Consider the following 25,221-nt stretch of genomic DNA (forward strand, 5'->3'; position numbering starts at 1 on the left):
TAGTTTTAAATCAGGCACAGAAGATTTGAGTATTCACAGCCAAACCTCTGGTTCAGTTAAAAGTGGAATAGACTACCGCGACTCTCCGTTACCCAAGAAACAGATAAGTCAGGGCAATTGTGACACTGTGGTCACATGACCCGTGACGACTGGTTTCTATCCGAATCATAACTTCCTTGTTATTGTTCAGTTTCGAGTAACAGAACGGAGAGGAATGAGGAGTCTTCACAGGTGAGAAAAGGTTTTACTCGTTAATCCCTTTTTTCCGGGGAGGTTAACATGCATGCAACGGTGGACAACGTAGTTCCTGCTTACTCTAAAATGAGGTTCGGCATGTAGCTGCAGTGCAAGAGGTTTTGAAACGGATAGAGAAGTCAGTGAATCGCGTATGTTATCGTCAGATAATATTTAACTTGCTGTGCCACAGCTACAGTATGCACTTCCATTTATGAAAAAATACAAAGTCCTGCGGTTTGTATTTCTCGAAATAGCACAGCTTTTCTCATCTTTAGCTCTTCATCACTGAGATATTCGTCAGTGAATGACTAGCTCTCTGGCATAAGACTCAAGACTAATGCCTCGCTTCTGCCTTTCTTGCTGCCATTAGACGGTTATCTTGTTAACTTTTTTCCCTGGATTTGTGTTCAGTGACTCAGCTTGGGAGATTAATAAAGATAAGTGAGTACGTTGATCGCTGTAGTATAAGTTTTCGGAAGTGATAGCTATAGTAATAATCTTTTGTGCGTACTTTCATTATCATCGTCGTTGTTTTGCTTGGGAATTTAAGCAATCGTAAGAGTAAAGGCAAGGCACACATGTAATATACTGTACATATTACATGTGTGCCTTGCCTTTACTCTTACGATTACAATCACCCTTTAATATTATTTAAATCAACTTTGCCAACTAAATTCACAGGAACGATAAGATGAACATGTCCTCTAGTTTTGGAAGTTAAAGGGATTTTTTCCTCCATTTATTACATGTCGTTTTCTTAATAATGTTTGGTTGCAAACGATATGAAACTGCAATAGTGTATTTTTGCTCTGAGGAACCCGTCACGCAACATTCTGATTTTATTTCCGACGTGCTCAAAGACTTCAGATATTACGGTTTATTGTGTTGTCTGTGCTACATGCTTACAGACTTAGATCTTGCAAATCTAGATGTATTTTGTATGCTCTGACATCATCTTCATCTCTGTGTTTTTACAGTTTTAGTAATGAGAATGAATGCATCGGCCGTGTCATTCAGTGTTATATTTCTGGATCTGCTCTCGGCAGCACTTCAGCATAAACATAAGTTCGATCTCTCATATTTAAATATGCCTGGAGTTATTTTATTTTGTCTTTTAATATACAGTACTTCGATACTAATAGTTTTGATATTCGTGACCATTTTTTACTTTTATACATATATATCATTGTGTGCGTAGGTTATTCACCATGTCACGACTGATTATTTTACTTGTCACTCTGGCACCGTGTAATGACAATTCCTAGCTGGGGGGAATATGTATTGGGGGTATTTGGACGATTTGCACACTAGATAAGCAGCCCCAAGTACAGTGGTATCTGACTAGATAATGACAAACCCCAACTGGGTGGAGTCTAGATGGTTCCATGGCACTTGGAACTGGCCTTTTCCAGATCTGATCTCCGAGCATGTGCAATATACTCTGTATTTAATAAAGGGGAGTCTGCAAAAGACACCCAAAGTATAGCAGGGAGGCTGGGGAGAAGGAAGGACAGGGGTGGGAATGTCATAGTGGTGCACACAAAGTTCACCACTGGGAATTCTCAGTAACTAAGCAAAACCAAGCCTTGAGGACTGGAGGGAATCTGCCTATATTTAGGGAAAGGCACTGTTGTATGTCATGAAAAATGTTGTATGTCATAAAGTTCGTATGTCATGGGTTAGTTTGGTTTAATACTTTGTAAACTATCACCTGTTTACAGCCACATTATTTACTGAACATTAAAGAACTCTGACTTGTGATTTTTTTTTCAACTTTCATCATTTCTGTCTACTCAGAATAGTGTTAGGTCTTACTAATTTGACTTAATACTTAACATTTTCTTCCACAAGTAAGTCTACTATACAGTATGTGCATGTCTGATTTTTTGTTTGAGAGTGTAGTATTGTGATTTAAAGACTAGATGTAAGATTCATTGTACAGTATGGCTTCTTATCAGAATGTGACTGGGTACTTGCTAGGCCAAGTCTGCTTAGCTTAATGCACAATAGGGTGAACAGAACTGTGAAGGTTGAAACAAACTGAAACCCATGGAAATAATAAAAACATCCATTGTATCGATTTCAGATTAATCTGAATATACACTGACAGCACAAAAAAACGAAATTATTTTATTGTATACTTTAATTAAGGTTGCTGCATTATTAACAGCAAATAATGAATAAAGAGGTCCACTACTGAGAGATCAAGGGGAGAACTGAGAAAAACTGTTGTGCTTTACTAGGTGAATTAGGTGGGACATTCAGGAAGGCTAGATTATCTGAGCCCAAAGCTGAATTTGGCCAGGACACCAAGGCTCTTAAATCAGGCCTTTGGTTTAACACCTTGTCAGAAGGTTGGCATCTTCTACAGCACAATCTCTTCTGTTATCCTCCTGGATCCATTGGTGTTTTGTGGTCCATAACAATGCAGGATGGTTTGTTTCATTTTGGTGAATCGGTTCATTTAAGTTTATCAGTTGAAAACAATGTTCATTTGATATACTGAATCACTTAAAATAGTTATTCACTGAAATTAGCTTGATTCACTAAATGACAGAACTTCTAAATATTGTATTTGAATAACAAATGACTTAAGCAAGAAGTACACTTTTCTGAAAGTAAATGGAAATAAGAAGATCTGAGAAATTCATCATCTGGGCACAATAAAATTTTATTTTTGTGAAAATCCTAAAGGAAGTATCATATAGAGACAGTGTAGTTGACAAGACCTTAGCCTATTTGTCATGTACAGTTGGCTTTGCAAGGTTAAAAAAATAGCCAAAAATAAATAAGTAAAAATAATGCCAAAGTACATTAATTTTATTGAACTGGATTGTAACAGTTAATCAAATGAATGAGGAATCTTTAATCGATTCACTTGATTTGCTGAAATGATTGGCTCAAGGAAGTCCTTCACAGCTCTAGTCCAGTGGGAAGAGAGCCACGTCCTGGTCCACCATTACCACTTACTTCTTCCTTTCCCTTGGAGGTCTCCCATCCCAGTGATAACTGGGCCCAGCCTTGCTCAGCGTCTGAGATACAGTATATCACATTCTCAAACTAAAACGGTGGTAAAATTAAAACACTTTTCAATGTGGGAGCTATTGAAAATAATATAATAATTTTGTAAAATCATAAAAGGACAAGGAATGGTGTAAAGAGAGCTGAATGTACAAATATGTGTCACGTGATAATGACTGTATTGTTTAAAGTGGCAATGATGGACCACTTCTCTTCAATTCTCCTAAATTTTGAGAGTTAATGACATAAAAGCTATAATAAAGCTCATCATACTATGTCAAGCCAGAACAAATAATAAATCAAGGGTTTAGAATAAATTCCACAGCTTTTCAAAAATCTCATTGATTTTCTTTTCTGCAGTAAAATCAATTTAGGCCAGTCAGTTCCTTAGGAATAGAGACTTAATCCATAAGAAATATATTATTTTGCTCAATATGAGATGTAATGTGTATTGTGTTACCGGTTTCAGTGAAAGCAATGAAAGCTACAATGTGGAACAGTAATACTGCAAGTATATTGTATTGCATTTGAGCTTCAGAGTGGAAAACGAGGTCAAATGTAGGCAGGAGCCTTATGATTTAATTTGTGAGAACCGATGGATCTCAGCTGATGATGCATTTCCCTTGAACTCGTTCTAGATAGAACAAATAGGATTTGGGAGGATTGCACTTGATCAGTGCAAGTTACTCCTTCTGCAAATATAACCCTTCCTGTAAATTGTAATTTGGAGATCCATAGGCATATTAGGATGACAAGGCGATGCAGTGGTTAGCATTGCTGCCTTGCAGCATGGGGGTCTTGGGATCAATTCCTGCAGTTCTAAGTGGGTTTTTGCCATGTGCTCTGGTTTCCTCCCACACCCCAAAAACACACTGGTAGGTTAATTGGCTTCTGTAAAAATTGGTCATACAGATGTAATGATTCGCAGGACGATTCAATATCATCATTTTCCCTTTGGATGCAGATTTGTCTCAATACATGCCACTCTGCCGATGTCACATCCAGGGAAAATGCCTAAAGAACACGATAACCCTGGTTACCACAGTGAGGCATTGGATTGGACATTCTGGTCTAGAGGGAAGACTAAACCCATTTGTCCACCAATATCACTTGCAAATATAATACATTTTTTCTCAGGCTCAGCTCTGTTTTAGCTTCTGATCTTTAACAGTATCTGCCGCTAGTGTGACCCTGTGCCTAACCTCTCAAAAAAGTTTTTTTTCAGGTTTTTAGATGCTGGGATAATGGTTTCTGGGAATGACCAATCTTTGGGCTCAGAGTGTAGCAATTGTGTGACCCCCAACAAGTGAACAGATCAGTTTACAACAAGCCTACAAGCAAACATCATCATCAAAATAATTTTATCTTCAAGCAAAAGCTGAATTATTCAAGCTAGTGACCTGGAGGTGACAGTATTCACAACTAGTAGGGAGTCAGTTGAGACACAAGGTTGAAGGTTGAATACTGAAAATAAACAGACTATCAGTAACTCTGAAACTCTGTAACTGCATACCGTACATCAGTAAGTCATGTTTGTCTCCGTTCAGCTGCTTATGTATCTGATATTTTTTCCATTACATTGTAAACTCTTTTTGCCAGGTCATTTTTGCTGCTTGAATGCCAGTACTGGGTGTTGCACTTTCAGTATGAAAAGTATTTCAGCACATTACGAGAGGGAGAAAAAACAAATACTGTATGAAACCAAACAGATTGCTAAAGCAGCAAAGAAATTACTACATTCAATTATGAAGTATTAATGTGTGCCCAAAGGAAGAGTTTCTCTTCTGTTTGTAGTAATATATAATATATAATTTATAGTCACCATTGTTTTGTGATATTAATGTCCTGATTTTTTAATTATGTTGTGCAAATGAATATTAAAGAATAAGCCACAGGCCTGATAAGTATATTAATAAAATGTCGGATACATGAATGAAAAACAGAGAAGTCTAAATATGCAGTACAATAGCTAGTTGCACTAGATAAGTTCATGTGTTGGCCTATTTATTTGTGATGCAGAAAAAAAAATGTTTTCTGAAAGAAAAAAGTTGCTTTGATGGCATCAAAGAACAAAAGTCTTTCTGCCACTGTGGCTAGCACTTCAGTATTTAGGTAATTATATATATATAACTTTAGAGTAAGGGCTTTTTAAACATTTACAGTAGTTGCTTGACATTTTTATCTTAAAGTAATTTTATGAATTCTGCTCTTTTGAAGTAAATTGAGCACAGAGCAGTTTAAATTGATTATATTCTTTACAGATTCATTTTAAATAAGTACACACTCACTGGCTCACTTGCATTATTATTTAAGTCAGCTACACTAACTGCTTTTCTGCAGTGCTTTTTATTTAGTTGTTGTGTTGTGAATGGAACAGTTGTATTAAAAAATCATGCCTGCTTAATGTCTTGGTAGAAATTTTTAAATCTTTTTATGTCTGTAAGGTTAACAGCAGGTTTCTCAATCGGGTTACAGTTACTGTGTTTTGATTTGTAATACAAAAGCTGTCTGTCAGATGTTTGGTATGTACTGTACAGTTTAATATACTGCTACATAAATTTCTTTATATATTTATATATTGTACAGTGCCCTGGATAAGGGTGTCTACTGAGCAAATATATAAAATGTGGCTTTTACAACACCATTTGCACATCTTGCAAGCAGATGTGTACTGTACTTGAAGACCATACCTACTCAGTCTAGATCAGCCTAGATTTACATCTCATAGACCAAACAGTTATGTGCTTTGTGTCCATCTGGGATCCCATGCTTCCAGTGGCTAGAAAAACTCCCTTACCAAGCAGAAGTATACTGTATGTGCTGTCGTGTGATGTTTTGGGTAGTATAGCAAAACTACTTTTTTGCCCATCAAGCACCCCTTCAGCATAAGAGATATTACCTCGCACATTTCTAGCACAGAGAGCATAAAGCAAAATGGAACAGCCCTGGCTGTATAAACTGTTAATGATAATAGTACAGTATGTCTTACACAGTATATTGGCAAGAAACCTGCACAGGATGTGTTAATGCCATGAGTGGTATTATTAATCATACAAAGAAATATTTATTTTGAAAGGGCAGTTAACCTTTAGTTTTCAGATTTGCTTGAGCTAGCCATACCATTACTGACCTTATTTTTTAACACAATTTACTCAGACTGTACTTTATAAATCTACAGGTGACTCAAGTATTATCTGCACCCTTCATGAAATTGAGCAAAAATGAAATGTATAAAATAAACAACACATACAGTGAGTCATATTTTGGGCTCAAACAAATAAGGGAAGCCGTATACAACAATTAATATTTGGTGAAGCCTCCTCTGGATAACATCTCTGAGCCTTTTCCTGTAAAGTGTGTCATGGTTGGAGCACACTTTTGGAGGGATCTTGGACCACTCCTCCATGCAGAACATTTCAAGATCCTTGACAGTCTTAGGTTTGCACTTGTCAACTGTCCTCTTCAATTCAGACCCCAGGTTTTCAATAGGATTCAAGTCCGGAGCCTGAGATGGCCTTTGCTAAACATTGATTTTGTGTTCCCACAACCATTTCTGTGTTGATTTTGATGCATGTTTGGGGTCATTGTCTTGTTGAAAGGTCCATCTACAGCCAAGTCTCAACCTCCTGGCAGAAGAAACCAGGTTTTGGGCTAAAATATCCTGGTACTTAGTGGAATTCATTATGCCATCGATCTTAACAAGATCCTCTGGACAACTAGCAGCAAAAGAGCCCCAAAGCATCAGTGATCCACCACCATATTTCACTGTGGGTATCGGGTGCTTTTCCTTGTATGCAGTCCTCTTTTGTCGCCAAACATGCTTATGGTGTGCATGGCCAAAAAGTTAAATTTTGGTCTCATAGGACCAGAAAAAACAATTCCAATTGTAGTTCCAATAACGCTTGGCAAACTTGACGTGCTGCAATTTGTAGGTTGTGTTCAGTAAGCTCTTCTTTCGTGCTACCCTTCCAAAGAGCTTGTTGACATGGAGGTGATGTCAGTTGATTTTGAAACTTTAACCCCAAGATTCCTCTAAACTGTGCTCCTTGGATTCTTCTTTGCCTCCCTCACCATCTTCCTCACTGTGCTTGGGGGCAATATGCACTTGTGTCCTCTTCTTGGCAAGCTTGCACCTGTTCCAGACTTTTGAAACGTTTTGATTATTGCCCTGACTGTGCTTAGTGATGTTTTCAACTATTTATGTATTTTCTATATCCGTTACCTGATCTGTGTAGGTCAACCACCATCTGTCTCTTTTCAGCTGAAAGCTCTTTGGTTTTACCCATGGTGTTGGATGACAAAGGGATTTTACATGCGTGCAACCTCATATTTATACCCCAGGCAAACAGGCACTGGTGAAAGGCAGCAATACAGTTCCTGAAGACTGAGACCAACTAAAAAGCATAGAATTTCATAACAGATGCCACTTTGTTTGGTTTTATTTTAAATATTCTTTGGGGATGCTGATAATTTTGACGCCTATGTATTTGAGAAAAATACTATTAGGAAACAACTTTTTAAAATAAGAATGACTTTTATTAGAATGAAGGTAAGTAGTTTCCCCAAACGTTTGAGCAGAACGTTTTAATCATTATATGTATTGTTAATTTTATACAATCATTTTTGCTCAATTTCATGAAGGGTGCCAATACGTTTTGAGTTGACTGTATTAAGGCTATTGCCAGATAGAAACAGTTTAGTTTATTGTTGATGGTACAATAATACTTGTAAAAAATGTGTTTTACACACACACATAGAAAACGTATAAAAACAGTACAAATAAATATTGCATTAAAATAAATATAATATTTCATATATAAATACATACATAAGTTTACTTCTCCCATAAATCACTATAAACCCATATAACCACACGTTACCCCTTCATTTTTCCACTGATTGCACTAGCCCATACACCAGTACTCCTTATTGTGAGCTCATTGATTGAGTAGTTTGATTGAATGTGAGATAAAGGAATTCTTCGTTTTGTTAAGTCTGCACTGAGGGACCCTTAAACATCTGTTTGAAGGCATCGGTTGGTGTTCTTCATTCAGAACAGAAGAGATCAGAGGAGATACTAACAGCTATTCTCCACATACTGTACTCTTAAAATAAGCACTATGAAAGCTCTGCTCCAATGGCTGCCCCACTATCTTAGAACACATCCCCAAAAGTTTGGACTTTTGCATCTTCGCTTTTGTTGCACAGAAAGACTGTTATACCAGATGATTATTCCATCCTATGACATTTTGTACCAGAGAACTGAAAGACATGATCAGAATCTGAGTACTAGCAACAACAACTGAAACTTGAAGAGAAAGTAAATTCACTGTGGAACTTTGTTACAAATAAAGTCTACATGTGCCTTCCAAGACAGTTCTGCATCTATTTGTGTTCCCAGATATTTTTAGGATCTAACTTGCATAATGGACTCATTATGAATTGGCAGGGATATTTGTCATGTTCAAGACCAAACACATTTTTTCAGTTTTTCAAATATTTCAAATATAATATAAATATCAAGGCAACCTGGTTGCATCATGCATCTAAACTAGGTACTGTACACTGTTCTGATACACTGTACAGTAGTTCGCAGTTCCTTTCGAGTTTTTGATTCCAGTCAGGCACGATTTCACCATATTTCTGTGATTGGAATCACCTGTAAGGTGCTGAGCTGCTTTAACTTGTTTTCTGTGTCTCTCAGCTTGGCTTGCTCTTTCAGCTGCAGATTGGAGTTGCTCCAAAGGATTGTGGTCACCAGGGAGAGAGAGAGTTTCTAGCTGTATTAGCAGGATTAGAGCCACCCTGTGTTATTGAAACGACTTCCAGGTTTCTTATCATTGCATGGCACTGCTTTTTCTCTTTATCCTCAAAGTGCAGGCTTCTAAACTAAGGCGACCTTTAATTTTACTAACCTCTGCACATGTTTCTCTGCGTTTTCAGATCTCTCATTTGTTTCAAGGACAGTGGAGAGAGGCTCCTTGCCTAGTGCATTCCTGAAGCATGATGCTGTGCTGGGGCAACACGGCTGCAGGCCAGCTTGGCCTAGGTGACTTGGAAACCACTGTGTACGAGCCACGGAGCTGCAAGGTGTTTAGCAGTAGGGGACTGAAGGAGATTGCCTGCGGAGGACAACATTCAGTTTTCCTGTTGCATGATGGGAGTTTGTATTCCTGTGGCTCTAACAGCTGGGGCCAGCTGGGCCATGAAAAAGGAGGAGGCAGACCTGGTAGGTGACCAGTGTGCTATTGGCAAACTAAGGTGTTTTTTTTTAAGTAGCATACATGAGAAAGAGCTTCTTACTCACCTGGATCTTTCAGTTAAAGTTCTTATCACTAGCAATCTGAAAAACATCCACATTGTATGCAGCCTTTCTTCCGTGTTCGTATAAAAAGTACTTTCTGTTTTTTAATTTACATTTTCTCAGCATTACCACAGAAAAAAAACATGTTCACTCTCCAAATTTTTTTTTAACTGGAGTTTCATTAGAAACTGTTTTGGTGCTTCAGACACTATGCACTGCACATAAAAAGTTCCTTAAAGAAATATTCTAAATAAGGAAGTGCCACTTCAGATATGAAGATGAATGTGGGAGTAGTCTTTTACTTCTATGTTTAGTATGCTCACTAAATATATTTTTCTTGATTAATTCTGTTTTATCTTGTTTGTTTCCACTTTTGCAGTGCTACACTTTTACTATTGTACTACTGAAAAAGTGTGTTAAGAATATTTTCTTTATTTCTCTGCTATTCTAATAACTTTTGTTCAGCAGAGCCTTTAGCCCCATATGCTCCTTCTTTGTTTAATTCTTTGTCTCTGTTATGCAGTCTGTAGAACGTTTCTTCTTTTTTATTTTACCTCAGTGTCTCCATTAAATAATTGAAGCAAACAGATGTAAAAAGGGTTCCTGAGGAAAAGCTCGAACACTGGACTTCAGTACAATAATGTCATTTGTAGAGCTAGTTTTTTATTTGTTTGCTTTTTCTTACAATTCTCCATGTGTTCATTAAGACTGTCTTGTGACAAAGGCATTGTCTGTTGTCTAGTTCGTTCAAAAACAATAAAATACAAGTAATAAAAGAACATGGCCCCCAGAAAAGGGTCCAGTTAAAAATAATTTTCATTTTCCTGCTGCGTTTGTTGCTTTTTAGAAACTTGCTGTGGTGTGAAGTGCACAGGAGGTGCACGCTATAAAGCCACAAGCAGGTTGGCAGCAGAATTGATCACCGCAAGTGGGTGTAGACTGAAGCTGCCAACACTGCGAAACGGAAACTAACTTCAGTCTTGACACATTGAAGAAAGTTGTGCTGCATCCAATCCATATTTTAATTTTAGACTTGTGAAGCACAGGAACTGCAACAGTAGCATCTGATTTGGGCTGCAAACAAATCTGAGTGTCGCCAATATATCAGTGAAACCCAAGTCCATGATGACGAGTACTCTGACCAAGAGACTACAACTAAATACTTAAACATTACGTGTGTCTTCCAACCCTAGATGAATAATTATAATAATAATTGCTTACACATATATAGCGCTTTTCTGGACACTCCACTCAAAGCGCTTTACAGGTAATGGGGACTCCCCTCCACCACCACCAATGTGCAGACCCACCTGGATGATGCGACGGCAGCCATAGTGCGCCAGAACGCTCACCACACATCAGCTCTCAGTGGGGAGGAGAGCAGAGTAATGTAGTCAATTCATAGATGGGGATTATTAGGAGGCCATGATTGGTAAGGGCCAATTGGAAATTTGGCCAGGACACCGGGGTTACACCCCTACTCTTTTCGAGAAGCGCCCTGGGATTTTTAATGACCACAGAGAGTCAGGACCTCGGTTTTACGTCTCATCCGAAGGACGCGCCTGTTTACAGTATAGTGTCCCCGTCACTATACTGGGGCATTAGGACCCACATGGACCACAGGGTGAGCGCCCCCTGCTGGCCCCACTAACACCTCTTCCATGTTAAGGGGTGTGGCAATTACAGCCTGGTTAATATCCCAGGAATAACAGATTTGAAACCTTTATTGCTTTTTTCAGTCCAGCATAATCAGACTAGCATACCCTACAGTACAACACTGATTTGGCCATTGAAAAGGCTATCTGACCATAATATGCTGGATTTTGTATGCCAAGTAAGACAAGAATGAAATAAAAAAAATTTCAAATACAATAACACCCTGGGTTTGGTATAATCAAAATACTGACCCTATTTCTTACACGAAATACTGCTATTTACCCTTGCCGATGGCAGGCGGAGCGACGCCCGGTTGGAGTATTCTCAGTCGCATTTAATGGCAAAGATTGCTCAAAGATTTGGTTCAAACCACCAAATGGAGATGGGCGAGCCGACAAGCGGACCCTGCTGATGTGGGATTAACGCTAGGATGAGAGATTGTTTAGCAAGCAACTTTATTCATCAATGTTCTTTTGCTGAGTTTATAAAAATACTAAATCAGTAAAGGAAACAGTTTTAATCACTTTATATTAATGTCATCCTGATTGACATTAGGGTATTAACAATGGATGGAGGTACTGTACTGTAGCAAGTACTGCTGCTCCTCCAGGTGGCTGTTGTTATGTCGCACACGGTGTCTGCTTGTGTTTATGTCGCTGTTGCACTTATATTTTGGGGTTACTGCGGTACGGCATTTAGGTGTCTTGGGGGGATTTTGCTTTTCTCTGTCAGTTCCAAGACATGCACTATAAAGAGCGGATGTCTACAGCACCTGTTCATTTCAGTCCCTGGTTTTCTGTGGTGTAACAGCTATGTTGTGAATTTTGTTTAAATTTCTTATTTATAATTTAATGTAATAATAATGTATAAAAAAAGGAATCACAATTGTGATGTAAATGAATGTAAAGGCATGTAAAATAAAGTCCAAATGGGCCTTTAGCTATTGAGCATCCAATATTAAGTGTAAAGCAATAAGTTTTAGTGCCATTCTACTGCTTGTACTTTAGCTGGATGTATGTCTTTTGCAGAGCTGGTTGGAGCCCTAGATGCTCAGAAGATTGCAGCGGTGTGCTGTGGGGAAGCTCACTCTCTGGCAGTCAATGAGCAAGGCCAGGTCTTCTCCTGGGGGGCAGGGAATGAGGGGCAGTTGGGTCTTGGCACTGCTGAGGAAACTGTCAGAGTTCCGAGGTGTGTGGCCGTGCTGTCAGGTTATGTAGCGTATTTTTTTACATAATGCTAAAATTGAAATCTACTGATTTAGGCATCTCCAGTTCAAAACTGGGCCAAATCGTTTTAACCAGGGTTTCTAATGACAGCACACAATTGGATGTGTGCTGATGGGGTTGGACGGCCTGGGTTTTTTCTGTGCTCAGTCCAGTAGTGGAACTTTCAGGCACATGCAAGCTTACTGGAAAGTCACTGAGAGACGTACCGCTCCTCTCTTTGGTGTTAATAATGTGGAGTCTGGTGGGAAGTCCAAACAGACTGACTCTAACAGAAGGACATATCATATCTCCCCCTGCAGTATAGGGGCTGCATCTTTTCAACTGAGTCCTAAACAGTTGGTTATTGCAAACTGGGTTTTATAAACAAAGAAGCTACAGTATTTCAGTAGGGAGAGTTCAGTTTGTGAGGTTAATTCCACACTGTAAAGTATAAAGGAAGAGAAGAGCAAAACTCAAAAATGGAAATTATTTGATCATTCAACATTTAAAACATGGAAGTGTTAAGACTTTTGGAATATGTTACAAAAATCAGACTTGAGTGTCTAATCAAAGACATTGCTATTAAAATACAATTAAAAGCCATTCTGTATAAATATAAGTTAATTCTCAGCTTTAAGATTATATAAATGTTTAATATTGTATTGCATTGTATTGTTTTTGGTTTTGTAAACAGCACTGACTTGTATTCAATCTTAACTTCCCACTTAACCCTTTCAGGTTGATCAAAAAATTGTGTGAACACCGAATTACTCAAGTCATGTGTGGCAGTAAGCACTGCTTAGCCCTTTCTAAAGGTAGGAAAACAAAACATTTCAAACTGATTTTGCTTAGATTAAAATGCATTAAAATAATTGTCCTTTTTCAATTAAAAAATGATCAGTTGTGATCAGTTATCTCTCTATGAGACCAGAGTTTGATTAGTAGTTTTGAAGTGAGCTGAAGCACACCTGAAGAAGGCTCCACAGCCGAAACGTTGTGTTCTCTTTCTTCTTTTTTTCAGCATGGAATAAACCTATTACTTGTTCCTTTGAAGTGAGCTTGTTGAGTCTCAGCATTTTATATTTCTTGGTTCAAAGAAATGTTGATACCTTAATGCTAGAAAAGATGAATACCTGAAGCATGGAAGAGTATAAGAATAAGAGATTTTGAACGTTTCAGTTGAGCTAAAGTGGATATTCTGATGCATGTTTTAAATGTAGCTCAGTTTTTACTTACCCCTGTCTTGTTTAGATGGACAGATTTTTGCGTGGGGACAGAACTCAAATGGGCAGCTGGGCTTGGGGAAAGGAGAGCCCAGTAAGCTTTCTCCCCAGCCCCTCAAGTCGCTCTCCGGCATTCCTCTGGCTCAGATCGCTGCAGGGGGAGACCACAGCTTCGCAGTCTCGCTCTCGGGGGCTGTTTTTGGCTGGGGGAGGAACAGCGCAGGACAGCTGGGGCTCAATGATGAGCAAGGTAAAAATGATTACTCCATTGATTTTGATGTCCTGTACAGTATGTACAGTACTAATCCTGACGCGAGAGCGGTTTTACTGTATATAACTTCAAAAAACTCAACTATATACAGTAAAAAAAACTTCCAAAAAGTAGTAAAATCTACAAAGTATTATGGGCCAAATTCATAACAAGTCCTCACAATGATATTATTTGAATTATTTTGAAATTATTCTGCATATTTATATTCATTTTGCTTTTTCTTCAGAACGTGCAGTTCCTTGCCATATCAAGTCTTTAAGAACACAGAAAGTAGTTTACATCAGCTGTGGAGATGAGCATACAGCAGCCCTGACAAAGGTATATTTCTGTAATTGTCTATTTTGTATCCAAATGGAAGCGATATTAGTCTTATGAACGTTGTATTGAAAGAATTTGAAGAGATCTATCTTGTTTTTTTTGCTTAGACCTAGACACCACCAATAAGCCACTCCCTGTTGACCAATGACCAATACTTAAAAAAAACAAACAAAATTTCTGTTTAGATGTTAAATTTAAACAAAGGAACAAATAGAGGTTATTTCTGTGCTAAACACTAAGAAAAATCAAGAAAAATATTTTGGCTTTGAAGCGATAGGTACAGTATGATTAAGTATAATATAATTCAAATTTTAATTTTTCAGCATGCAGTCTACCTCTTCTTGTTCCTTTGCAGCAGAATTCTTATGCTGCTCCCTCTTCATTTGAACAAGTACCACAACAGTCCAGTAACCACACAAAGAAGTGTGAAAGATACATTTTCAAACAGTATTATTCAGACAGTAGTGATGGATGATGATATGCATTGTGGATGGAAGCTGTTTGTTTTTTTAAAAGCATTATCTCTCTCTCTTCGTCTTTGGCAGGATGGTGGTCTGTTTACATTTGGAGATGGCTCACAGGGGCAGCTGGGACATGATTCTACAAACAATGAAGTAGTTCCAAGAAGAGTTCTTGAACTGATGGGAAGTGAAGTATCTCAGATTGCCTGTGGCAGGTATACACACTCCTCTTTTTTATGAACTTCCACACATCAGACCAGAATTGCTTACTACATAATGACATACATAATTAGGTCATGTACCATATAACTCAAATTACATGTGTCATTTAGTATTAAAGTTAGTAAATAATCCTACTGTACATATACAGTACGCTGCTGTTGTTGAGGGAAAAAAACATAAACATATACACAAGGCTGTTTTCCAGCCTCCTCTTCTCAGAAAATAGTAATAGATTGCACCCTCTTTAGAATGCATATCCTGTCATCTTTTCTTATAGTATAGAAATGTAATTGAGATGCTGTATAACTTCCTGCCTGAATATCTGTGCAGTTAGTAATAACCCTTTTATTGATTCATGCCAGTAAGGCAAAACAAGTTGGAATGTTTGATTCTTTATTTCTTCTAGACAGCACACCCTAGCATTTGTGCCTTCCTCGGGTGTGGTCTATGCTTTTGGCTGCAACACCAAAGGACAACTGGGAGTTGGCTGCAGGGGGAATGCTAAAAGCCCAATACCTGTAAAGAGCAGCATTTTTTACCACAGAGAAAGCCTTCACTCACCAGGTGATTTTGTGTGACGGTTTTGAGTACGTTTCTCTTTAAACAATCCAAAAAGAGTACCCCAGACGTATAGTACTGTATGTCTCCAAGAGATATTCACTTACTTATTACAGCTGTTATGAGGACAGAATAAAGGAAAATATTAAAAGGGGGAAATGCTTTTGAATTACATGTTTAGTTTGGTAATTGTAAGCCTTGCAAACATAGATGCCTATGCAAACATGATTAAGTTTTTTGTATGTATTACATCTAGTATAGCAAGTAAAGAGGAATGTAAGAATATTAACAGGAAACAATGAAATCCTATAAATTCCTGTCCAAATATCTTAGACATATGGTAGACAAAGAAGTATCCAGAATTTCCAATCAGTGACCTAATATGATGACAGATGTTGCTGTGCTATAGGAGATCCATTAAAAAAAATGAAAAACGGTCATTAAAAATTCCATGGCATTGTTCGTAAGAGTAGGATTGATAACCCCAGTGCTTTACTTTGTCCTTGCAGAAACACACCTCTCTAAATTCCCCTCTTAATTCATTTGGTGAAGTAATTTCCCACTTCTCCACCTTATCTGTGGGGTTGCTGGCACATAGTGGCAGCTATGTGTCACCTACTCTAAATGGCTGCTACTTTGTCACTGAGAGTCTGGAATGTTATATAGAGAGCAAACATGACCCTTACTCTTGACACTCTATTCCGAGACTAGCTCATCATACAGACAACAAAATTCCCCCTGCATTCCCAATCCTTTCCCATTTGAAAACACCCTGCTGTGCATTTCTGTTGGATACAGTCTTGGAAAGATATTAAAGGTCAAAATAAGGAATGCCACATTCAATGATTACGAAAGTGAATCTTTCAGGAAGCTGATGTGGTCTTTACAAAAACATAAATCTAGATGAAAAATCTGATTTTTAAAAATTTTGTCCAGTTCCAAAGGCATTTGACATGCATTCATGATATAGGTCTTGGTGTACAAATGGTTAAGAGAAACACTATTCTACTCCAGATATTGCCATTATTAGATCTCTCTAAAATGCATTCAACTGCAAATTAAATGAAAGTCCTCTGAGAATTATAAGATAGAACAGTGCAGTACAATCTTGTATAAGGTTTTTGTGGACTGAGTTTTTTAAGGACAATTTAGTACTCAGCTACTTTAGCAGAAGGAAGTGATCAGATTTTACAGATCTTTTTATCTCGATTTTTTTTTTTGTATTACCTGGAAAAGAAAGTAAGTCTGGATGAACGCTACATTCTGAGTGCCTTTCATGCATCCTGTTCCGCACTACCCTCACTTGGGAACTGCGGTCAATGCAGATTTCAGATTGAAGGGAAATGTCTGTGTTTTGAAGGCAAGTTAGTTGCTGCACAAGAAACAGTAGTGTACTGTAAGCGTTGAAACTAATCCTGTTTATAAAACCATTACAATAAGTGAAGCCGGTTGCAAGTTCATTTTCTTGATTAAAAACTGTTTAATTGCCTGTTATGCACCATTGTATACATCCTGACAGTTAAGATTTTTTTCTAATATTTTCAGGCAGTGAGAATGCACACAGGAATTTTCCAAGCAGGTTGAGGGAAATCTGCAGCACATTTTGCTTATGTTGCTGGAGCCGCTCATCTCATGGTATAGAATCATTGAATAGGCAGAAAAAGCTTCTTGAATAAATCATAAAGCGCATCTATAGAGGAAAATTATTTTTGCCATTTCCATGTGCTAATCACTTGTGTAATTTCTTGAAAAAAAGTTCTTGAAAAAAGTTTATAAGACTCAGATGTTATGTGGAAATGAAAGAAGGTGCAGTTTACAGTATATTAGTAGTTGAAGGATTTGCATTTCTAGAATGCAAATTTGTTCATACAAATCTGAAAGGATGTTATTATGGCATAAAAAGTTCTTCACTAAGAATCATTAATTAACAGTATAATATTAATGGAAAGGCTGCAATAATATATGTATTAAAACATAATCACTGGTTAACTGAGAGTTAGCAGTAGAGTCACTGTAATAGGCACACATTGTCTTAAAACAGATCTGTCCACTCAGTTTGTTTTTATTTTCATTTTTTTTCGTGACAGATAATTTATTTCTTTTTTCCAACAGAAAAATCAGAAGGTTGCTTCATTAGACAAATTCATTGTGGTGGAGATCATAGCTTTTTGTTGTGCTCCAGTTGTGAGGTAGGGAGGAAAACTGAACTTTTTATATTGCAATTCTTTTAACTTTGCCTGCATGCCTTCCACCTTAGAGAGTTTTCCAGTGCTTCCACCGGGGGATGCTGTTTCCTGTCTTATTGAGGATGCATAGTGGCCTGATTTAAATGATTCATCTGTTTACTTTTGGTTTTATAGGGTCCCACCCATTATATAACATCTGTGTCTTTTTACCGCTGGACAAACTTGGGGGTTTGACCAATAAGCATCCAGTGTTCAGATATTAACATTAAGAACAGCTTATTAATGCATATAAGCTCATTTAAAGCATGCTTAATTATGGAAGAATTCACAGGGCTTTTGCCTGAAAGATAAACTTATATTTTGGCTGGGTTCCACCAGAACTGAACTCCTGAGATGATCATCCTGACAGAGGTGTATTTGAATATTATTTCCACATCATAAGTACCATTGAACGAGTCTCATGTATTCAGATTTTCCACTTAGTTCTTTTCATTACCAGTTGGCTACTATTACACCTTGAAGGAATTATAATATCATAAAAAGAATGTGTTAAAAGACTCATGTCAGAAATGTTCTTCTTCTTTATCTTCAGTCCAGTGTGTCCACTTTTTTTAGTATTCTATCAATTTTAAAAAAACAATTGGTTTCAAATCCTCTGTTTTAGTGACCAGTAATAATTTACATAATTGTAAAATCTCACTGTAACTTAATTGTAATTTTCTTTGAAGACGTTTTAGTGTTCTGTAATGTTTTGTGTTTGTGGATGTCTTCCTAATTGTACAACATATCTTCTATCTTAGGAAGGGTACTTTTGCACATCAGAGCATTTAAGTGAGATCAATTTCTCAACCTTCCACAGTATGGTTGAACCTGCCAGGAAGGAGCTTACATTGTAACTTCCTTTCAAGACACAAACACATTTCCCATTCTAGAATTGTGTTTATTAATGAATAGTATTTTTATTAAATTTGCAGTACTCTGCTCAGAAGATTATCACAATGACTAAGAATCACCATAATTATACATTTCTAATTATTACAGAAGTATTTGTGCCATCATTTTGTTTTCATGTTTTTTTCCTTCTCTCCCTTTACAGTCGCCTGTTGCCCCTGAAGATTTCCGTGTTCTTAATTCCAGAAAAAGTATCTCAGTCATTAACAGTGAAAATTTAAACACTTGGCGAATAAAACTTATAGAGAACAGTGATTCCAGCACTGTTAAGTAAGGATAACAGTATGCTGTTAAGTATATAGTCGTATAAAGCTGTTATTTACTATTGCTAGTTAATGTTGTTAATCCTTAAGTACATTTTATTAATTTGTACTATAATCCAATAAACTATTTTGAAGTTTTGAATACATTGAATTTAATTTCACTATTAAATGTTTTATGTTTCAAATGTAATGTTTTACTTATATTAAAGTTTATTCCAAGCCATTTCTGACCTAAATTACAAAGAGTGGGGTAAATTAGACTTGCTTAATATCTTTTTCTAACATTCATACATGTAATAATAATCCTGTCAAACAAAGGAAATTACATTTTGTCAGAGTTTTACCATTTGTGGATGTTAAGTAAAAATGTATTTTCTTTTTCAGTGATATAATCCTTCTCCTTTCTTCCACTGCTTGTTGGAATGCAAGTTTCCTAGACCAAAGGTGAGTGCTGTAGCTAATGAGAAATATTATCTCTTCATCGCATGTTGCTGTTTGTTCTGAATTAGGCAGGAGAGTGAGTGTAGGTAAGGTGAACTCCCCCTGCATAGGAAAGGCAAACCAAGAGCGGTGTTTAAAGATGGGAAGTACAGTATTGTGTTGGTTTTGCTTCTGTTTCTTAATCACTGTACAGCATTAAGATATTTGAATTGCATACAAATATGCAATGTACAGTGTATTAAAACAGAAGTGTCAACAGGTGTAGTTCATTTTATTCTGTTTTATTCTGCATTATTTTTTTTTGTGGGAAAGTGTCAAGCTGCACTGGCATGAAATTGCCAATCTCAGAGGAAATCACACCACTAGTGTACAGTTCTTTAAAGCAGAACTCAAAAATGGTGAGACTTTTGATATTACAAAGTAATGGACGTTCATTTAAAAAGTCTATAATTTTTTGGTTTTATACTACATACAGTTGTGAGAAAACGTTTGTGATATGGATATATGGATTTCTGCATGAATGGCTCCTAAAATGTGATCTGATCTTCATCTAAGTTTTAATAATAAAATAAAAACAGTCTTATTTAACAACACACACAACATTTTACATTGCCATATCTTTATTGAACAAATGGTTTAAACAATCAACGTAATTGATGGGAAAAGTATGTGAACCCTTAAATTTAGTAAGAAGTGGAACCTCCTTTATTGGCAATAACCTCAACAAACGCTTTCTGTAGCTGCTGATGAGACCTGCGCAGTGGTTAGGAGGTATTTTGGCCCATTCCTCTATACAAAACTGTTTCAGTTCATGTATATTTTTGGGATGTCTTGCTTGAATGGCCTGCTTCAGATCATGCCACAGCATTTCAATGGGACTTTTTTGTCATTCTAAAATACAGAATTTCTTCTGTTTGAGCTACTCTGTTGTTGATTTATTCCTGTGTTTTGGATCATTGTCATGTTGCATGACCCAACTTCTTTTGAGTTTTAGATCACAGACCGACACCCTGACATTCTGTTGTAGAATTTCCTGATAGAACTTGGAATTCATTGGTCCCTCAATGATTGCATGCCCTCCAGGCCCTGAGGCAGCAAGGCAGCCCCACACCATTATACTCCCTCCACCATGTTTCATAGTTGGGATGACGTTTTGGTGTTGGTATGCAGTGTTTTGTTTTCTCTAAACATAACGCTATGTACATTTACCAGAAAGTTCAACTTTTGTCTCATCTGTCCACAGAACATTTTTCCAGTAGTGCTGTGGAACATCCAGGTGGTCTTTAGCAAACCTGAGATGGGCAGCAATGTTTGTTTTGGAGAGCAGTGGTTTCTTCCATGGTAACTTCCCATGAGCAACACTCTTGTTCAGTGTTTTTCTTATGGTAGACTCATGAACACAGACGTTATCAAGTGCAAGAGATGCCTGCAGATCCTTAGGGTTGTCACCTTAGGGTTCTTTGTCACCTTTTTGAGGATTGTATGGCATGCCCTTGCACTGACCTTTGTAGGACACCCACTCCTAGGGAAAGTAGCAACGGTGCTGAATTTCTTCCATTTGTAAACTATCTGCCTGACTGTGGACTGATGGAGGCCCAAGTCTTTAGAAATCCTTTTGTAACCCTTTCCAGTCTTATGAGCTTCAACAACTCTTCTGAGGTCCTCTGAAATCTCTTTTGATCGGGCCGTATTAGACTTCAACAGAATTCTGTTGTGAAGAGCATGTAACTGAAATTGTATGATTTTTTTATATGACAGGGCAGGTGAAACCCACACCTGAGTTGATTGGAACACCTGACTCATTGATTGGAATACCTGACTCTTAATTACCCACTTTTCAAGATGTCATTAACCTAGAGGTTCACATACTTTTTCCATCAATGACCTTGATTGTTTAAACCATTTGTTTAATAAAGATGACAATGTAAAATGTTGCGTGTTTTGTTTGTTAAATAAGACTATCTTTTTATTATTATGACTTAGATGAAGATCAGATCACATTTTAAGAGCCATTCATGTAGAAATCTATATAATTACAAAGGGTTCACAAACCTTTTCTCACAACATGATTCATATACATTTGTGAAGAATAAATGTGCCAAAATACTTCTTATGTGAGCATGCAGACTTCATTTCTGAGTCCCAGAACCTGACTCCCATCCTTAACATTACTCTTTATGTAGGAAATTATACAAAGCTAGGAGCTGATTGGTCCTCTCGTCTTTGGATAGAAACAGCACAAAAACATGAAAAAGGTTACAGATGAGAGGAGACCATTCAGCCCATGTAGTCTGTTTGGTAGTTAATAGATAATTGAGCCAAGGATCTCATATTTTAAATTTGAAGGGTATTATCTTCAGCAATACCAACATAAAAGATTTTCACTGCAGTGTGAGCATTTGCTCCATCTATTTGTAACTCAAGCTGACATTCTAAAACTGTTGTATGTATAGATGAATAAAACAAAAATATCTGTTTTTGTTTTCTGTTGCTGCAGTTTTTTTTTAATTCCATTTAAAAATTAGGTAGCACACTCACTCTATGGTAAAAAATAAGTACAGTTTTTTATATAAAAGGACAAGTAAGACAGTAATACCAAAATGAAATTAATTCAAAACTTTAATAACCAGTGGAATCGTTAAGTTCTTAAGAATTATTACATTAAATGTATTAGCACATCTTAGCAAGAAAAAATTACTTGCATATTGTTACTGTAATTGAATTTTCAAAATATTGTTCCACTATTCCATGTTTCTTTTTCATACAACTGGTCATACCAGTGATTTTTAATACACTTTTTTAATCATGAAGGATCAGTTTAAACTGAGTTTGAATGTAAGATTTTGATAAAACAACCTTCTTTGAGATTGTGCCAAGCATACATCTGTCGAGCTTAAAAAGAATGTTGGTGTTTTTCTCAAGATGTTGCGGAATGCAAGGAGAACAGGAAATTACATCATAAATCCTATGATCACTCATGTTAGAGAACCCAGTCGTGCAGTTTATGGTTCCCTGATGGCTTTCACCGATTGGCCACTTTCTTATTGATGGTTGAGAATGCATATGGGAGTAATCAAGGAACTGATATGTGTGGTATCACTGACAGCTTGTGTTATAAACAGCACACGTGATTGTATCTTTTCATGACACTTTGTATTTTTTCTGAGAAATTCTTTGTCAATGTCAGTATTGTTGTGAAGCCCCGAGACATTTAAGGAACCAGTTATGAAAATACAGATCTTTCACCTTCATAGACATGAGACTCATACTAATGCTTCAAAATCTTGTTTTTATACTTTTGACACTTTTCCTTTTTATGTGACTAGTGATGATGGACACTTTAAAACCAATCCTAAAATTCCTGGGATCGACTTGAGTTCTGTCAGGTTGTTATTTCAAACTCTCATGAAGCCTTCATTTTCCAGGTTGTTAGAACAGGTAAAACTGACTTTTTATCTTATTAACATTTTAAGTGTTAAATATTAGCACTATTGACTGTCAGTGACTTTCTTATCTATATTGCTCTCCAGGTAGACATTTCATTCTTAGGATTAGCTAGGTGAGATCATAATTTATAATGAAATGATGAAATTCCAGGGAAATTCTCACAATATGATTTATAACTTGAAAGTGGGCATGTACGAAGAATGGGATGCATTGTCATTAATTTTATTTGAATTCCCACATTCTAATGAACTGTAAATTTAAAACTAATCTACGAAAATAGATGTCTTTTGATTTTGCACTCAGCTGTTTGTTACTCATGGTATGCATGTACTGTTTTTCTTTTCATACTTTCACACAAGGAATTGTTCTTGGTATTATTACTACCAGCAAGTAGGCCATGCATTCAAAACTCACCTTGAAACAAATAAAAAGGGAAGTCTTCCTTGTTTAGAATGAACCCACATTTTCATACTGTACTTTAAAGCTAACCATAATAGGCACTGGAACATAATGTCATTGATAATATTGACTGTTGACATCTACCATGTAGAATCATAAGAACAGTTACAAATAAGAGGGCCATCTAGCCCTCTTGGTAGCTAGCAGCTAATTTTTGAAGGATCTCATCCAGGCATTTCTTGAAAGGAGCCAGGGTTCTGACTTCTCAAACTTGGCTGGGTAGCTTGTGCCAGACTCCCGCAGCTCCTGATCTAGGTTTTAAATGAACTCCCACTTAGTTTCCACTTAGTCTCTTCTGATTTGTGTTTCATGGTTTATTCAAATGCCTAATATCCATTTACTTTGTCAGTGTTTTTAGAGGATTTTGAATATTTGTCTCAGGTCTTCTTGTAATCTTTACTTTTCAAGACGGAAAAGGTTCAAATAGGATACATTAAGGCACTGAATTGCAGAGGAGATTATGGTTGTCCATGAGGCACATAATGACAAGAGAGTTGTAATGATGAACTGAATATATGAAGAGCTGCACTGAGGTTCAAATTTGCAGTACCTTGCAAACGTATTCACCCCGTTCCAGTGATGCTCAGTATGTTGTGGAATTACAAATGTCGTATGCACACTAAAATGAAAATTTTAAATCAAAACTTGAAAACTTAAATACCTTTGTGGGTGAAATATGTTAAATGGTGGCATAAACTGCAAGTAAAAATCTGAATGTACCTCATTGGAAGGGGGTGAATGCTTTTGCAGGTCACTGGCACTGTATAAAAGAGATGCATGAAGACAATGAAGCAGGCAGACAAAGAGGTGAGAGCTGTATGAAGGAACTCACTATTTAAAGAGGTTTGTGTAGGCACCAAGGTGCAAGGAAGCATCAAGTGAGTTCACAGACACAAGGGGCAGGAAACAGAGGCACTGATGTGGACCGCTTACAGTTGGATGCGTAGAAAGCACTGATGCATGGAAGCACAGTTTTCTGAGGGAGTTTGGGTGCACATGGAGCACATGGGTGCCATTGAACACAGAAGCAGGCAGTAAAAGCAAGTTAATCCTGTAGGGAGAACTGCAGTGCAGCTCAGCACACAGAATCATAGTGTGTCTTCTCATTTGGTAATCTTGGTTGTTTCTCATTTCAACCTGAAGGGAAAAGGTGTTTTTTTTCTGCATATTTACTGTCTAGTGTTTTCTTCTTATTAATGAAATGTCTCCTCCTCTTCATTAGGCTACAAAGAGTTTTGAAAGCCTCCTGATTCCTCAGCTTCCCTGTTCTCCTCCAGATGTGGAAGCAATGCGCATCTATCTGATTCTGGCAGAATGTCCAGTGCTGCAAGACTCTAAATATTACATATCTTTGACTGTTCCCCTGGCCATGGCCATACTCCGCCTGGACACAAATCCCAGCAAGGTTCTTGGTATGACCTTATTACCATTGCTGTAACTGTCAGGTGCAAATTGTTCTTAGTCTGTTTAAACTATGAGGATAGTGTTGACTTTTCTAATGAAATGGTATAAGATGGTATAACTTGAGAGGTGAAGTTAAATACCTTATATAGTCATGAGTTTGTGTCATTGGCATCATTTGGCATGGAATATTTAAATCTTTACTCTTTCTCTCCTCTTTTTAGATAACTGGTGGACCTTGTTGGACTGTGCTGTTTTCTCTCGACTCATTGAGTTGTATAAAAGCACTGTGGTGTTTCTGTTGACTGGAGGTAAAGCCTTGTTGATCCCTGTGTTTCTGGAAAGCTACATCAATGCTGCATTAAAACTTCTGGAGAAGTTACACAAGGTACAATCTCAATTCCCTCGGTTTCCTAGAGAGTTAGTGAGGTGCAGCTGTCTTATTTTGTAGATCTTGAATGTTGTATTGTATCTGTATGTGCCTACGTGGAGACTTTCAAACTGGATTGGTTCCTGTCTTTAAATTTCAGCAAAAAATTATTAGTTTTCTTTGGAAAACACACTAACACTTATAGAAAATTCAGTTTTGTTTTTTAG

General features: G+C 37.2%; 1 protein-coding gene across 4 annotated transcripts in view; it reads left to right on the forward strand.

The window, feature by feature from the left end:
- Positions 1–115: 115 nt before the first annotated feature.
- The window catches only part of herc3 (HECT and RLD domain containing E3 ubiquitin protein ligase 3), a 49,430-nt gene continuing 24,324 nt past the window's right edge, over positions 116–25,221 (forward strand). For 3 of the 4 annotated variants that reach the window (XM_088632859.1, XM_088632866.1, XM_088632880.1), the window contains exons 1-15: positions 116–231; positions 9,202–9,487; positions 12,247–12,406; positions 13,162–13,238; positions 13,675–13,896; positions 14,144–14,235; positions 14,781–14,911; positions 15,325–15,482; positions 17,022–17,111; positions 17,589–17,665; positions 18,759–18,883; positions 19,261–19,320; positions 22,644–22,755; positions 24,446–24,635; positions 24,849–25,012. In XM_088632859.1, coding sequence (XP_088488985.1) covers positions 9,262–9,487; positions 12,247–12,406; positions 13,162–13,238; positions 13,675–13,896; positions 14,144–14,235; positions 14,781–14,911; positions 15,325–15,482; positions 17,022–17,111; positions 17,589–17,665; positions 18,759–18,883; positions 19,261–19,320; positions 22,644–22,755; positions 24,446–24,635; positions 24,849–25,012 — 1,884 coding nt within the window. In that variant the 5' untranslated portion in view covers positions 116–231; positions 9,202–9,261. The remainder of the gene's footprint in view (positions 232–9,201; positions 9,488–12,246; positions 12,407–13,161; positions 13,239–13,674; positions 13,897–14,143; positions 14,236–14,780; positions 14,912–15,324; positions 15,483–17,021; positions 17,112–17,588; positions 17,666–18,758; positions 18,884–19,260; positions 19,321–22,643; positions 22,756–24,445; positions 24,636–24,848; positions 25,013–25,221) is intronic. The other variant, XM_088632874.1, reaches the window with a different exon arrangement.

The sequence above is a fragment of the Lepisosteus platostomus genome, chromosome 1 (genome assembly GCF_059453375.1).
Source record: "Lepisosteus platostomus isolate fLepPlt1 chromosome 1, fLepPlt1.hap1, whole genome shotgun sequence".
Classification (NCBI taxonomy): Eukaryota; Metazoa; Chordata; class Actinopteri; order Semionotiformes; family Lepisosteidae; genus Lepisosteus; species Lepisosteus platostomus.